Source organism: Pongo pygmaeus, chromosome 22 (genome assembly GCF_028885625.2).
Source record: "Pongo pygmaeus isolate AG05252 chromosome 22, NHGRI_mPonPyg2-v2.0_pri, whole genome shotgun sequence".
Taxonomy (NCBI): domain Eukaryota; kingdom Metazoa; phylum Chordata; class Mammalia; order Primates; family Hominidae; genus Pongo; species Pongo pygmaeus.
The window spans coordinates 55,527,019-55,543,236 of record NC_072395.2 but is presented as its reverse complement, the minus strand read 5'-3'; the positions used below and the strand labels follow the sequence as shown (position 1 = coordinate 55,543,236).

At 50.7% G+C, this 16,218-nt stretch overlaps 1 protein-coding gene across 8 annotated transcripts in view; it reads right to left on the bottom strand.

Moving 5' to 3' along the window:
- SLC37A1 (solute carrier family 37 member 1) overlaps positions 1-16,218 on the bottom strand; it is an 83,697-nt gene that overhangs the window by 2,186 nt on the left and 65,293 nt on the right. For all 8 annotated transcript variants that reach the window (XM_054468553.2, XM_054468551.2, XM_054468557.2 and 5 more), the window contains 6 exons: positions 15,607-15,669; positions 14,661-14,746; positions 13,578-13,626; positions 12,394-12,467; positions 11,006-11,084; positions 4,309-4,406 (listed from right to left, as the gene is read on the bottom strand). In XM_054468553.2, coding sequence (XP_054324528.1) covers positions 4,309-4,406; positions 11,006-11,084; positions 12,394-12,467; positions 13,578-13,626; positions 14,661-14,746; positions 15,607-15,669 — 449 coding nt within the window. The remainder of the gene's footprint in view (positions 1-4,308; positions 4,407-11,005; positions 11,085-12,393; positions 12,468-13,577; positions 13,627-14,660; positions 14,747-15,606; positions 15,670-16,218) is intronic.

Genomic DNA, 16,218 nt, shown 5'->3' with positions numbered 1-16,218 from the left:
CTTGGAGGCCAGGCCTGGCCGGGGCCCAGGGCTTTCCACCAACATCACTGCCTCAGCCTTGGCTCCTCGCCGGACCCAGAGCTTTAACTCCGTGCCCTTCACATGTTGGAGGGCTCAACGCCAGCCTGCAAATCCAGACAAATGATGGTGCTACCTCCAATTTAACTAGTGCATTTTCCAGTGTGGATCCAGTCTCTCCCGAAGTGTGACAGCAGCCCACAGGAGGGCTCTCCCTGGACGTGGCCCCTCGTTCTTATAGGGCAGCAGATGCCCTCAGACCCAGGGTGGATCACTGGTCCAGGGGAGGCAGGGAAGGGGTGCTGGAGGGTCTCGAGGGGCTACTTAAAAACCAAACACATGGCCCCACCCCCAAGCCTCAGGCCAGAGCTCTAGAAGGCAGAAACTCTTCTATTTTCTTAGGTGCTTATGGTTCAAGTAGGAGCTTAGGAGTCCCTTGTATGAGGTTAGTTCAAGCTGGAGAGAACAGGGGCCCCTCCTACAGATGAGACGCATCCAGCTGCTCTGCTTGGTGCATGAAAGGTGTTTGCGACAATTAGGTGGTAAAGGTCGTGGGAACACGGCAGGTACTAACAATAGTGCTGGTGGCAATAGCAAGATTTTTGTTAAATAAATCCATCTGTGTGAATCTGAACCTCTAGCTGCAACTACCGGCACAGGCTTGTTGTGTTTGAGCTGGTACCTTACCCACATCTACATCCTGCCAAGTGTGATGTATGAAAAGTGCTAGCCCGAAGAGGCCTATGATTATGAAAAGCCAATCACTAAGAGAGAGAAAAAGATGAAGAATGTAGTAGCAAGTGTTATCTGTGGGTATGGGATGAACTGTAAATGGTGACAGTTCTGAAGAACAGAGATCCAATTTCAAAACATGCCCACGTGTTTGGCTCACGCAAGCAAGAATGACCAACAAGGAGGGGCCCTGCCAACTCCAGGAGCCCAGGCGACACGCACTGGAGACCTGAGGCCTTCGGTCGTGTGCCCAGGCAGTCCTGCAGGCCCAGCTGGCCATCAGTGTGCGTTGTGAGGCAGGAAGCATGGTGCCCTCCGGCCCCCCAGGACACCTGCTCAGATCATGGAGGTTCTCAGCCCCAGGCTTGGGAGGAAACACTTGTCTATTTTGGTGAAAAGATACCAAAAAGCATGTTGATCAGTGAAGAGAAAAAGGTATGTCTAGTTCTTAGGTTTGAAAAGCCCAGCTCAAGCTCATGGGCCTGCTGCACATCCTGGTACAGTTCCTTCTCCACTGCAACAAGCCCCCATCTCCCAAGTGCTTCAGCTTTAGGTCTCTTTCTTCCGACGCAGCAAATCCAGCTTCCTCTGGTTATTATTTAGCTGTCGTGTATTTTCCCATTCTTTTACTTTCGTCTTTTCAGAATTCCAGTGTAGTAGGTGTGTTTCTTGTAAATAACCAGTGCCTGTATTTTTAAAAGCAACCTGACAATCTCTGCTCCTAACTGATGAGTTTAGTCCATTTATTGTTACTGTGTTGCTGGTATGCTGGGATCATTTTCATCCATGTTGCTCGGTATTTCTGTATTTACCCTTTTTTTTCTATGCTTCCCCTGACCCTAGGTTCTCTTAGATTAAGTCTTCATTTCCCTGTATTGCCTTGAAGGTTACACATTCTATTGCTATTGGCTTGACAATATAAGAACTGCAGTGTGCTGGAACTCTCATTGTCCCACTTGTACCTTACATTTTCAGTATTTCAGTTCTTTTTTATATTGCCCAAATTAGTCATTATTGCTGTTGTTTTAAACTAAGAGTCAGAAAGCTTTTTCTGTAAAGGTCTAGATAGTAAATATTTCAGGCTTTGCAGCCATATGGTCTCTGTTGCACATTCTTTTGTTGATTTTTTAAAGACATATTTAAAAATATAAACCATTCCCAGCTGGAGGATCATACAAAAATAGGCCACAGTTAGCTGGCCCCTATTTTATATGGTCAATACTCATTTAGATTCATCCTTAGGAATATCCCTTTTTTTTGCTTGCATTTCTCCTTGCATCTCAGACTTTCCTTCTCGATCTATCTTCCTTCTTTAAATACATTGTTTAGCAATTTTTGCTGGGAGCATCTTTGGTTAAAAATGTTTTCACTTCACCCTTACTCTTGCATGCAAGTTTATCTAGGTACAGAATTCTAAGTCGTTTGATTCCTGACTCTAAGAATGTTTGTCTTTCATGTATCTGGAAAATTCTCAGCTATTTTCTCTTAAAATATTGCTTCAAATCCAGTCTATTAGCTTCCTCTGGAATTACTTTCAGATAATATTAGGCCATCTCATTTGGTCCTCCATTTTATATTTAATTTCTCTTTAATATTTTCCATCTCTCTTTTTGTGCTGAATTCTGGATAATTTCTTCATATCTATATTTCACTTCAGTAATCTTCTCTTCAGCTGTATCTAATTTGCTTTTCTAACCCATCCATTGAGTCTTTTTCCAGGCTAAAGATCACATTTTTCATTTCTATAACTCCTGTTTGGTTGTTTTTGAAGCCTGCTCTGTCTTTTCGATAGTGTCTTGTTCTTTTTTCATGAGGTCAGTTCCTTTTTTTTAATGTCATTAGTAACATTGCATATATTTATTTTTAGTTTATATAACTCTTTTATCTGCAGTTTTGGGGGAGTCCAATTCCACCATTTTTTATGTCTGTTACTGTCATTCAAAGTGGATTGCTTCCTTATGTTTCATTATTTTGGATTGTGAGCTCATCTTTAGTAGGGTGTTAGCTATAGAAATCCTATGCTGCAGAGTTGAGATTTGTCCCTATTTGCTTCTGCATTATCACTGCCTAAGGACCAACTTTGCTCATTTAAAATATATTTATGTAAGCTCAAAGATTAAAGCTGACTGTGGGGAGGCCTATGGCTAAAAATTTTCAAGGGAGATTTTTCCCCCCTAATCTGGCTAAGATGGGCAAATTCCCATTGTCTTCCTGTGCCAGCGTGCAGATATCATCTAGTACACTCTTTCACTGCAAGCATGGCTCTTCGAGGGTCCTAGCTCTATGATGAAGTCTCCAGTTCCAAATCCTCATCTTCTGCCAGCCTAATGCCTTGTCTATTACCCAGTGTGGGCACAACCACCCCAACCCGTTGATTCCTGAGCTTGTGTATTTATATTGCCTTTACAATTCTGGCTCCTGGGGAATTCCTTTACTTTCTTATGAGTTTGGCTAAGCATCAAAACAATTTTCAATATATATTACCAGATATTTCTGAAGAAGATATTTCAGATTCTCTGAACAGTTGTAATGACAGGAATTTTACTGCTACTTAGTGGAAATCCATCTGGAGGCTTCATTAGAACATTCAGGCATTAAAAAAACCCACAGATGATCCAAAGAACAGCCATTTAAACCTAGTAAATTCATAGGTTGAGAGTTGGTATTTGATTTTGTATGTGGTGGGGAAGCTGAGTTTTAGAATTTCCTGGAATTAAAATATAAGACTTTCATTTAATTGAGTGAGTTGATATTTCTAAAATTCTCAACTCGTTTTTATTGGGATCAGCCTAAGGTTTTGTCTGGTGAAGTGAGAGAAGAGGCATGGCTGTGGGTCTGGGGACTTTGTGGCCAGGTGACTTGTAAAGATGTGTATGCGCTCCTCACAAGTGCACATCTGTGTGACTGTGACATCATCACTGGTCTTCCCTACCCAGGCGAAAACCTCAAACTTTCTCAACACAGGAGGGCACAGAAGCAGGAGCCCAGAGAAAAGGGGGTAGAAGCCAGAAGGCGACTCAGCATCTGTACTGGCAACCTCTTTGCTCCTTTATTCTCTCCCATCCCTTCAGGTGAAAGAAGTTGGGGCCGCTCCCGCCATCTGACAGCATGGCTGCAGAAGGGACACCAGGACGCTGATGACCACTGGGAGGCCGGGCTCTGTGTATCATCTGCTTTAATTCCCACAACAATCTTGTCACTGGGTGCCACTATCATGCCCATTTTAAAGCTGTGGAAGCTGTGGAGCAGAGGTTACGAAACCTGCCCAAGTCACACACGTGACAGGTGACAGGCAGGATCCAGAGCCACGGAGCTCCATGCTCCTGGCCTTTGTGCTATCCCGCCCAAGGCTGTAGAGCAAGACTGTCCTGCTTCTGTTTCTGACTTTTTCTAATCAGAGAGAGAAGGAGCTTTAGACCATGCATATTTAGAAAAGATGGGAAGACCCAAACCTCCCTGATAACTCAGGAATGCATGGGAGAAAGTTCCACCAGCGTTTGGCCACAACCACAGAGATCTGCATTCAAGGTGGATTGGACTAAAAATAGGCCGACTTACCAGTAAGGCACAGGCATCTGCAAACATCAGCATGTAAAACACATTGCTCCAGCCGGACGGGGAGAGGAGCCCAGCCAGCAGGGGGCCCAGGGCTGCTCCTGAAATCAGGCAAATGGACACACATGGTGCTGTTTAGAGAAAATCCCAGCACATAACTAGCAGCCACACAGAATGGGGCTCAACATCTCACTCACAATGAAAGGAACACATATGGAACTACACTACCTCATCCTGGCCTATCAGATTGGGAGCGGGTAAAAGGCCTAGTATAGGTTGAGCCTTCCAAATCTGAAAACCTGAAATCCAAAATGCTCCAGAATTCATAACTTTTTGAGTGCCGACACTCAAAGGAAATGCTCACTGGGGCATTTCAGAATTGGGATTTGAGATGCTCAACCAGTATAATGCAAATATTCCACAATCTGAAAAAATAAAAAGACATAACCATTTCTGGTCCCAAGCACTTCAGATAAGCACCTGTACGCCTCAGTACTGGGAAGGCAAAGCTGGCACAGCCTTTTCCCAGAACCATCCTAAATGTGTGTTGACATTGCAATGTTCGTTCTTTTCATCCAACACTCCTATTATTTTCTTGAGTACATGTAAGGAAATCTGAATTCAATGCACAATCTTAGATATTCTTATGCTATGAAAATGTAACTGGGTAAAATTTGAATAAGATTTGTAGATACTAATATTCTTTCAATGCTCACTTTCTGATTCTGATCATTGCACTGTGGTCTGTCATGGAATTCCTTGTTTTTAGGAAGTACGTGCTGAATAGTTACGAGTAAAGGGGCAGCATGTGTGCATCTCTTAAGTGGTTCAGAAAAATTATGTGTGTGTGTGCATATATGTGTGTGCATATATTTGTGTGTGTGCATATATTTGTGTGTGTGCATATGTGTGTGTGCATATATTTGTGTGTGTGCATATATGTGTGTGTGTAAAAACACATGAGGGGTGCATGATGAACCACATGTACTAAAATGTCTGAATTCTTTGTACTATTTCTGCAACTTTCTCGAAGTCTGAAATTATGTCAAAATGTTTTTTTAAATGATGAAAACAAAATAAAGTATCCCCCAAATGCCCAAGGACTGCTGTTTAACAATGTGTTTTGTAGCCTCTGGTGCATTTTACCAAGAGGGACTGAAATGAATTCTGATACACATGTAGGATGGCCTATTTTGGTAGATGCATGGGAAAAAGCATGAAGAATTTCCACTAAGCTATGAACTGACATTCAACTCTGAGAGGTAAGATAACCAGGGTCTTCCATGCCCTAGGCACTCATTTTTTTCAAGTGTTCACAAAGTGCACTTACTATTTTATAATCCCAGGAGCAATTGTATGTTTTTTTTTTTTAATTCTCAGAACTTCCAGGTAAACATGGTCGGCTACTCATGTGTTATCTCCACATCCCCCAAGCAACATGAACAGCACCATCACTGACTTCTAAAGATGATAAATCCTCCCACCGAAGGGCACGTAGTTTTGGAAGATGGACACAGAAGGGCTGACAGCTAACACAGCCTCCAGTGTTCCCTGCTCCACTGAGCATCCTCAGAGGGAGACAGCACAGGGACACCTGGAGCAGAGCGAGGCCCAGCGGAGCACAAGAGACAGGGGAGGGGAAGGCAAGGAAGGAGGAAGGCAGGGGGAAGGGAAGGGGGTCAGCAAGAGAAAAAGGGTGCATAGGTTGAGTCTTTTACCACAAACTGTTAGCTACATTCCCTCTGCCGCACCTCGGATCCCAGGTCTCTTTTCTCATCCTCACTGATAAAAACACTCCTCCTGACGCCCCCGTGCAGGAGAGTGCAGCTTAACTCGTGGGGACACTAAGCCCAGTGCAGGACAGGGATGCTCACCTAACAAGCAACAGGGGATCTGGGGAAAGACACCAGCTTCCACCAAGCAGCCACCCATGGTTCCATGCCATGGCAAGGATGTCGGCAGCTGGACCCAGGCTCCCCTGGGCACTGAAGGAGTCTCCTCCTCCAGGTTCCGCAGAGTCCCACTGCCTGGAGACCAGCAGCCAGCACACTGTCCCCACAGAAAGACTTCAAACCACTATGCAGGGCCCCTTCTTCCATGGGAAGTGATGAAGGGGCAACCAAGGTCTGCCCTGTGTCTGGGGAATGCCCCAACGCGAAAGCAAGCAAGCTGGCAGGAGGGAGCCTGGAGGAGAAGAACATTCTCAGGAGCTCACAGCACCCCCAGAAAGCCAACAAAAGACTAAGTTGAACCTCCCCCAGAGAGCCAACAGAAGACTAAGTTGAACCTCAGGACACTCCTATTTTTTTTTTTTTTTTTTTTTTTGTGGCTGAAAACCTGTTATCAATTTCACATGATTCAGTCTAACATGAAATAAAACAGGATGCACTGAAAGGGCAGAGAAACATCAGTAAACATTGAAAATATGGCAGGAAAAGTAAAATGGTCGATACAAAGGTGGAAAATACAGTCAAGAGTCTCCCTGAGAAAGTGTAAGAAAGAACAGGGAGACAGGCAGGAAGGGAAAGAAAGAAAGGAAAGTTGAAGGATTAATCCAGAAAAGCCTACATCTGACTAACACATTTTTCAGAAAGAAAAACAAATCAGAAAATGGTAGGAAAACTTATCAAGCGAATAGGGGCCCAATTCCCCTAAAGTGAAGGGCAGGTGTTTCCAGACTGAAGGCGCCACCAGGTGCCCAGGATGGTGGATGAAGAAAGGCTCCAGGGGTAAGGAAGGGACTCTGGAGATTTCTAAGAGAAAAAAGAGAAGGTCAGAAAGCAAGGGCTGGGGTCAGAATGTCTGTGAACGTGTCAGTGACGGCAATGGGGGCTTGAAGACGGGGGTTCTGAAGAGGTGTTTCCACGTCCACACTGCCTCAGGCGAGAGCAGAATCCAGCCATCATGCACTTGTAAGCTTGCAGAACCCACCTCCGCTAACTCAGGAAGCTGCTAGGAGACAGTTCCCACCACAGGACAGGTAAACAGGGGTCTAGACTGCTAGGGCTGTGTCGCAGGCAAGAGAGCAGGGGGACTCCCAGCACCGTGGTGACAGGTGCTCTGGGGCCAAGCCGCGCAGTGGGCGGAGTGAGGCTGATGGCGTGAAAGGGGTGGGACAGGGCAGGATGGCCACCACGGTGCAGGGAAGGAAGAACTTTGTCAGAAATGTAAAAAAGAGGAAAAGATGAGATGTTTACCTACCCGGGAAAAAACAAGATGTATCTATCGAGGGTGCATAATTAAAGTTTCTTTCTTGGCTGGAAAGTGAAGGGCAGAAGCATGGCCAGTATAACTGAGGAGGAGGAGGGGTGGGCAGTGTCGGGGTGGAAGGGAGCCAGGTCCCCTCTTCCATAAGAGGAGCACAGCTGATGATGTTAAGATGATGAACCAAGAAACATGAAAATACGTAGGTAAGCAGAGACAGGCAGCTGAAATTGGCTGCCTCTAGAAAGAGAGGGCTGGGGAGGGGGACGGAACGCCGCAGTACAACATAATAAGCTTGTAGGACTGTCTGGCTTCTAAGGTACATTATGTTTTACTTTAATAAATAAAAATTAACTTGAAAAAAAATGCAGCGCTCTATTTAATTGCTCTGCATGAAACGTACAGAAACGGCAACCTCTGCGATTCTAAGCACTGCGAACGCCCCAGGCGCACACCCTGTCAACCAACCGTGTGGCACTTGGGAGAAGGCAGGGGTGATTTACGATTAGTCATGCTTCGCCTCCACCCGAGTCACTGCCAAGGAGTGGACAGTGACACTAAATACGCATGCGGGCAAGTCCCTCGGGAAGGGCCGTGGCTGACACGGTGGCCTTCCCACTGGGGCCTGTGCTTTGTCTCGCTGGGCAGCACCCATGGAAGGAATAATGACCGAGGCGTGGTGGTGGGGGTGGGCGGGCCTGAGCGCCGTTTCCATGGTGACCATTTACTGAGCAGGCAGCAGGCACCGATGGGCAGTGGAGCCTGGAGGAGTTGGGTCCTGGTCCTGCCTCTGCTGTAACGCAGTGGCCATCGAGGTGGACGCGGCAGCTCCGGACAGTCAGGACTTGGTGCAGGTTAAAAGAAGGCCAGAGGGGGTCCGGTGTGCGTGCCACCTTCCTTGTGAGGGGCCGAAGGCATTCGGAACTGCGCCTCCCTCCACCCACTCAGGGACAGTCGTGGGCAGGCGCCTCTGTTCACAGATGCGGGGTCTCCACCCTTAGCCACAGACTTCTGCTTCCCTCTCATTTTGCGAATATGAAGAAAAATGTGTTTTTTCACCCAGTTCATGATTTCCCTCTCTTTTTTTACGCTGATCCTCTGCTTTTAAAACAGCAATCGGGGTTGCCAGTAGAGCGCCAAGTTAGCTTTAAGAACAAGGTTTCACAGTGAAGTCAGACCGAATCGCAGACCACAGGCCACTGGGGCACAAGGCCAAGAGAAGGCCACGCAGTCACAACGTCAATCAGAACTGAGCTCAGCCCCGCAGTCACCCGACTTCCTACCGAGATGCCCAAGACAGAAGATCAGAGGGGTGACCACCGCCGCCACCCAATACACTCAGAGCCCCTCTGGATCCAGTGAAAGGAAGGAACCAACATGAAGGACAGAGATGAGGCTGGTCTGGTCTCACTTTGGTGAACAGCAAAAGCCAAAGCGTGGCTTTCTGAGCAACAGCCACCCTGCCCGCCACTTCTCAGAACCAGGCCGTGTGTCACATGACAATGGCCACTCTGCTCCCCACTTCTCAGAACCAGGCCGTGTGTCACATGACATGGCAGCGGCCACCCTGCCTGCCACTTCTCAGAACCAGGCCGTGTGTCACATGGCAACAGCCACCCTGCCTGCCACTTCTCAGAACCAGGCCGTGTGTCACATGACATGGCAGCGGCCACCCTGCCTGCCGCTTCTCAGAACCAGGCTGTGTGTCACATGGCAACGGCCACCCTGCCCGCCACTTCTCAGAACCAGGCCGTGTGTCACATGACATGGCAGCGGCCACCCTGCCTGCCACTTCTCAGAACCAGGCCGTGTGTCACATGGCAACAGCCACCCTGCCTGCCACTTCTCAGAACCAGGCCGTGTGTCACATGACATGGCAGCAGCCACCCTGCCTGCCGCTTCTCAGAACCAGGCCGTGTGTCACATGGTAACGGTCACCCTGCCTGCCGCTTCTCAGAACCAGGCCGTGTGTCACATGGTAACGGTCACCCTGCCTGCCGCTTCTCAGAACCAGGCTGTGTGTCACACAAAGCCAGCCCTGGCCCTGGAAACGCAGCAGCAGCCCTGCCTGCCGCTTCCCAGAACAAGGAAACGCAGAACAAGGAAACTCAGCAGCAGCAGCGCGGAGCTGGGGTTCCCGCCACCCAGGGCTGGGCTGGGGCGCCTGGGGCCTGTCTGGCCTGGCCCCTCACTGTGTACTCAGCTGCCTGGGCCCCGGCTGAGATTCTAACTGTCTGGGAGCAGCTCATTCAGTTCACTGGGATACAGCAAAGAACCAGGCAAATCCCGTCTTCCTGGAGCTTCCATTCCAGTGGCGGGAGACAGAGGAGACAAAGCAGAGGAGTGTACCGAATCCCACTGCGGTTGGGGAGAGCGCTCCAGAGAAGAACAGACCCGGGAGAGGGGCCTGGAGGCTGGGTCAGAAGAGTTCACGTGTTCTCAGCAGGGTGGTCCCAGGAAGTCTCGCTGAGAGGATGATATCTGGGCAAAGACTCAAGGCACAAGGGAGTGCGGCACGAGGTCACCTGTGGGGACCTTCCCAGGCACGGGGCGTGGCCAGAGCAAAGAGCCCGCACAGGAGCCAGCCTGGCCTTTGGAGGAGCAGCAGGGAGGCCATGTGGCAGGAGGACTTTGCATTCTGCATCACTGAGACAGCAGTGGGCACCCAGAAACGTGCTGTGATGTTTCCAGCCCGCTGGCACCACGGCCAGGGGCAGCCAAGAGCAACAGGTTCTGGCTGACCTGGGTTTATCGAGCCACCTTCATCTAGCAAACACTCGGCTTTACTGGAGACCCCCACGCAGCAAGTGACACACCAGGTTGGCACCCCAGGTCCTCCTTATTAGCTGTGAGAGCCACACCAGGCAGCCCCCCATAACGTCCCCCATGTAGGAAGGACCCTCCTGATCTTCGCCTGGCAGGTGCAGCCACTGTGCGTGTTCCCCATACAAGGGCTCAGGGAAGGCCACAGCTGTGCCGTCAGGCTGCACATGGGCGAGGAGACTGGCGCTCTGCCAGCTCCCACCTGCCTGCTCCCTAAGGGGATGGCTTGCTTATTCTGCCACCTTTTTAAATTCCAGAATATGCCACTGAATTCTCTTCAAGAGCTTCGATGATGCTGGTAACACTCAGAACCCTGTATGCTTTGGGACCAATTAGTTTTTCTGTAATTTAAATAAGATTCTGTCTTTCTTGAGATGAAGGCGATAAATAATGAGTGGACCTGAATTAGCCCACGGGCTGTAGTTTGCCAACCACTGCCTCGGGTGAAAACCCGGACACACACAGCTAGTCACGTGCCTGTCTCTCTGAAACCACCCAGACATGCATGACCATCTCTGTGCGCTGATGTCCCCTGCTCATCTGCTCGTATTGTAAGAAGCCGGCCCACCCAATGTTATAGATGCAATTGGAGCCCTGGGCACCTGTTCATGAGCATGTGACAATGTGATTTCCCCTAAGACACCAACACTCCCAGAGCTAAAACTCTGCGCACCTACAGAGCCGGTCCCGTCGATGATGGCCGTCACGGTGGAGAGGGCGTGTGCGTTGCCTTTCAGACTTTTATGAGTCCCCTAGAAGAGAGGAAAAACAGATGTGCAGCTTGTCACCGCAGCATGAGAAGTAAACCTAAGCCTCCGTATGACCATCTACTCAAACTGCTCTGCAGAACAACTCATTGTGAGGGTGTTTCCCATTATTTAAACTCCACCCAAGCTTGCCTTGGAGAGTTAAAACTTCAAGGGTTTTTAAGAGTCAAAAATCATCAGAAATGCTTGGTTCTAGTTACAAGAACTCTTAGGATTCTCTTCAAATAAAAAAACGTTTGTTCAGCACAGTCCTGCTCCTCCCTGAGGCCCCAGAGCAGCCAGCGTGAGAGGCGTGAAGATGCGTGACGCGCGCCCCTGCCCTGAGCTGCGCCGGCCTTCCTTCCCAGACACATCCACGTGTCTGCTGGATTCCTCGACAGCCAGGGCCTTCCTGGGACCCCTGTCAGATGTCTCTGCAGGACCTAAAATTCAACCTGATCGATAGCAAATGCCAGGGGAAGAAGGGAGGAGGGGAGAGCTGAGAAACCAAGGCTGGCGCAGGTCCTCGGTAAGCAGCCGCCAGGAGCTCTGGTTTTGAAAATGTTGCATAGATAACGGGAAAATAGCACAAATTGAGGACAATAGGAGGGGAAAAAGATCCGGGGAAACAGTGCCTGGAAGCCTAAAACTATAAAAATGAACCAGCGTTCAAAAAAATAAATGCTTGTATATGCATGTAATATGTATATAAAATAAAGAACACACAATATGAAAATCATCCAGAACCTACGTATTTTGAAGTCTAAAAAATAAGTGAAAGTCTCTCCTCTGCCTCTACCCCATGAAGGCTGACCATTGCTAATGGTCTGATGTGGATCCTTCCAGAATTTTCCATGCCCATGCAGACACAAGTCTGCATGCTCACGCATACTCAGGCAGTTTCAGGACACGCCCAACACAAAGGTGACCAAGGCAGGGCATGGTACCTGGATGAGGAGGGCCGAATCCCCCAGCGCCTCTTCGTGGCCCCTCTCTCTCTGCAGAGGCGTCCAGGACAGGAACCCTCCCCTGCCCCCTTGGATTGAAAAGGCACCTGAGTCATGAGGATGGCGCCCAAGAGCCTTTTGTTGTGCTGAACGGTGAGTTTTGCACCAACCTGCCCATGATTCTAGGAGAAGGGTGAGCAGGGGGGCAGGTGCAGGAAGGCTGGAGACCACAGGTGTAGGTGAGCTGCCAAAAACGTGCTTCTGCAAATGTGGTTTTACTAACGGTAATGGAGGCCACTTTTGTCATGAATGGCGCAGGCACATGGCAGGGTGCCCACAGGGCTAGTGTCTCTCCTGGTTCTACTCACCAGGTCGGCGGAGACGGCGGTGGTGATGAGTGCATAGGGCCCACTGACCAGGGCTCCGCTGAGCAGCAGCATGGCTGTGGGAGGCAGAGGAACAGAGAATGGAAATGCGCCCTCCGGAGAGCCCCGCGTGCATAGGAGCAGCCTGAGGTGGGCGCCTGGGGAGCACAGGGAGGGGGTGCAGCAGAAACAGCTTCTTCTAAACTTGTCTAGTGAGGAGCTAAAGTAAATCGTACCCTCCCTAAGACTCAGGCTCATCCACCCTCGAAGGGCAGCAGCTGCCACCACGAGGGAGCGAGCACAGGCCGGACCCTGGGCCTGGGCTGACCCCTGCTTCATCTGCAGCAGAAAGGCCTTACTCTCCTCACCCACAGCTGCTGCGGTGCTCGCTGAGGGCAGACCCCCACCCTCTCTCTGGACCAGGTCACTTCCTAAACTCTCCTCTAGGCTCACACTCAGGTGAGGAAGCTTCTGGCCTGACGGGTCACAGGAAATTCCGCTTCCTCTCCTGAGGGCAAGCTGCCTTCTGGATAATGTTTAAGGGGACCACACACATCCCCACTGCTGGCTCGTTAGGACAGAAAGCATACTTCTAAGTGCTGGAGGCATAATTTGATAGCGCTGCCTGCAGGGTGTTCAAAATAGTCCTCCAAGGTTATGCAACTGCTCCTGGAGGGGCAGCTGACAAAGCTGGGAGGAGGTGGCTGTGGGGGCCACTTGCCCTGGCTCCTGGTGGGACCCTGTTCAGGTCACACCGCCAGGTTCCTGGCTACCTGACGCGGCCCAAGAGCCAGCCTGGGCTGCTCTCATCACCAGGGGTGCAGGGTGCAGGTGGCAGTTCGCAGGCTGCTGCAGCCCCACCAGCCCTGCCAAGGCCCCAGGAGGGGCTGCCCTCAAGGTCACATCTGGCTTCTCCACTGAGCGCCCAGGGCCACTGCCCCAGACCAGGCTCGCACTCTCCCAGCTCACACTGAAACCCGCAGACTGACAAGCCTCGCACTGGGGAGAGGAGACCCCGGCCTCTCCAGATGGCCTTGCCCAAAGGAGGACACGGGACAATTTTAGCCACACCATGTGCTCCAGTTAAACCAGCTCAATGCACCTGTTGATTTTAATATTTCATCTTGCCAGTTGTGTGAACTTTAAAAACGTGTGTGAAAGAAAAGCAGGAAGGCCTCCAGACTCACCGATGGTGGCCTCAAGCCCCATCTTGCTGATGGTGGAGAAGATGTAGAGCTGTGGACATCAAGACACAAGGTCAAAGCCATGGCTGGCTGCAAGCAGTGCGAGATTGCTGGAAATCTACTTCTCAAAAGCCCGGCGGGTGATTCTCAGGCAGCCATCCCAAGAGTGGAAACCCCTAAAAAAGAGTGACGGCCACGCCCCCTCCCATCTCAGGCACTGAGCCTTGTCCCCACCACGAGGGCTTTGGACCAAGCACCCCAGGCGACCTGGGGAAGTCTGCAGGGTGCTCCCACTCTACACCCCCACGCAAGGGCAGCCTTCCTGAGCTCCTGCCCAGCCAAGGGGCTGCCTTCTTGAGCTCCTGATTTGCGAGTCTGACCGCCAAGTCCTCAGGCTGCCCACCCCCAGTGGCAGCAAGGGGCCCACCCAGGCATTTCTTCACTCAGCATTCTTTCAGGTTCTGTGTTGGGCCATGTCCAGGACCCCAAGATGGCTGAAAGCCAGGCCTTGTTCTGGGGCTAGCGGAGAGGTAGACGTGCACAGAGCTACAGCGTCCACTGACAAGCCTGTTACCTCTAATGTTACGATGATAAAAACAGTAGCGATGTGCATTGTTTCTAACCCACTGCAAGGTGGTGATACTGACATCCCATTTTCCAGATGAGGGAACTGGGGCATAGAGGGGGGTGTCACAGCCCAAGATCAGGAGCTACAAAATGCTTGAAAACTACTATGCACCATGCATCATGACAGCAGGGGTCAACGATGCCTAAGAGGTGGGGGAGGTGTTGCAGATCCCAAAGGATGGGCAGGAGCTTGTCTGGGGCAAGGGGGCACCCCAAAGAGAGGAGCAGCTTGTGCGCAGCCCATGCTAAACCAGCAGCAGCTGTGCATGTGGGGGAGGGAGCCTGGTGGAGGCCTGCAGGTGCCAAGGGAGGGGTCGGGGGACAGGAGGCATGAGAGGGAATGAAGTGGGCTTGTCAGGAAAGGGAAGCACGGGCCAGATGGAAGGATGCTGGCTGGTGGGGAGGACAGTGGGGGACTGTCTGCAGGCTTTGGGGCCCAGGGAAGGCAGCATGGCTGACCGTGGGGGCCGCGAGCAGCAGCATCAGGCCGCAGGTGGAGGCCCTTTTCTCCAGTCGGTCTGAGATCACACCTGCCAGGATCCCACCTGCAATGGAGAGGCGGGCTTCAGGTGCTGACGTCCCGGGGCATGAGCCCATGGGGAGGAAGCAGAACTGCAGGAGCCGGGAGAACGGCCTCCTCCTTTCCCAAGCCCCTCTCTCCATGCATCACAGGCAGGCAGCCTTCTCACAGCCCTGACCTCCCCACAGACCTCCATTGGTTGTGGTCAGATGTGAGAGTCTTGGAGACATCTGCGGGTTCAGGTTTTAGGCCAGCCTGAAAGCCCCTTTACCTATCAAGGTCCTCAAAGCCCCTTTACCTATCAAGGTACTAAGGTGGCCAGTCTGTCACCTGCCCAGGAGGCATGCTGCTGCTTTTTTTTGTTTTAGTTTTGAGATGGGGTCTTCCTCTGTCACCCAGGCTGGAGCGCAATGGCATGATCATGGCTCACTGCAGCCTCAACCTCCCAGGCTCAAGCCATCCTCCTATCCCAGCCTCCCAAGGCTGGAACCACAGGCTCCAGCCACCACGCCCAGCTATGTTTTTTTTTTTTTTTTTGTAGAGAGGTGGCTTGTTATGTTGCCCAGGTTGCTCTTCATAACAAGAAGACCTCAAGCGATCCTTCCAACTCGGCATCCCACAGTGCTGGGATAACAGGTTTGAGCCCCTGAGCCCAGCTGGCATGCTATTTCTGAGGGAAGCTGTTCAAGTGCAGAGTCAGGGCCCTGGGGAGGGACAGGAGACCATAAGACCACCCCTAGGTGACGGCCTGACCCTTTTGCGCTGGGTCCACTCAGGGGATATGAGACCTTGGGGAATCCTGTTCCCTCTGAGCAGTGAATCAACTCAGAGATCATGCCCCTTGCAAAATTATTGTTGCAGCAGAACAAGTCTTAATGAACTCACCAAAGATTCCGCCCACGTCAAACAGGGTGGAGAGCTCCCCCGCTTTTTTGGCGTCAAGGTGATCTATTAAAATGACAACGGATGTGAAACAATGAGGATCTCTTTCATGCATCACAGCGACACACCCTGGCAGAACAGGACCCATGCACGAGACTCTGGTTCCATAAGCTTGATTTATACCAAGGAGCAATTAGTAGTTAACTCAGATTTAAAAAACAAGTAACACAGAAAGGATGAAAACACTCTTAACCAAAAACCGTGGCTTTCCTCTGCTCAGTCTAATTATCCCACCTTTGGTTCAGAGGCCCCCCCAAGGGCCCCTCCGCCATGAAGTTAGATTAACACAGGACAGAAGTGGGGGTGTGGAAGGCGCCTGGATGCTCGAGCGTCCTGTCACACGTGCTGTCTGACCACATGGCTTTAGAGCTGCAGATGAGGACACAGAGGCCTCCCGGCACCAGCTCAGGGTGCCCTCCACGAGGTTTTGCACAAGTTCTGGGCTTTAAGGTGGACTGAGCCGGCCGGGCGTGGGAGAGGAGACTGCGCGGCATCTGGGGCTGCGGGTCAAACCCAGCCGTTCCGAATCATCAATGGCATGGACAGGAAACTTTG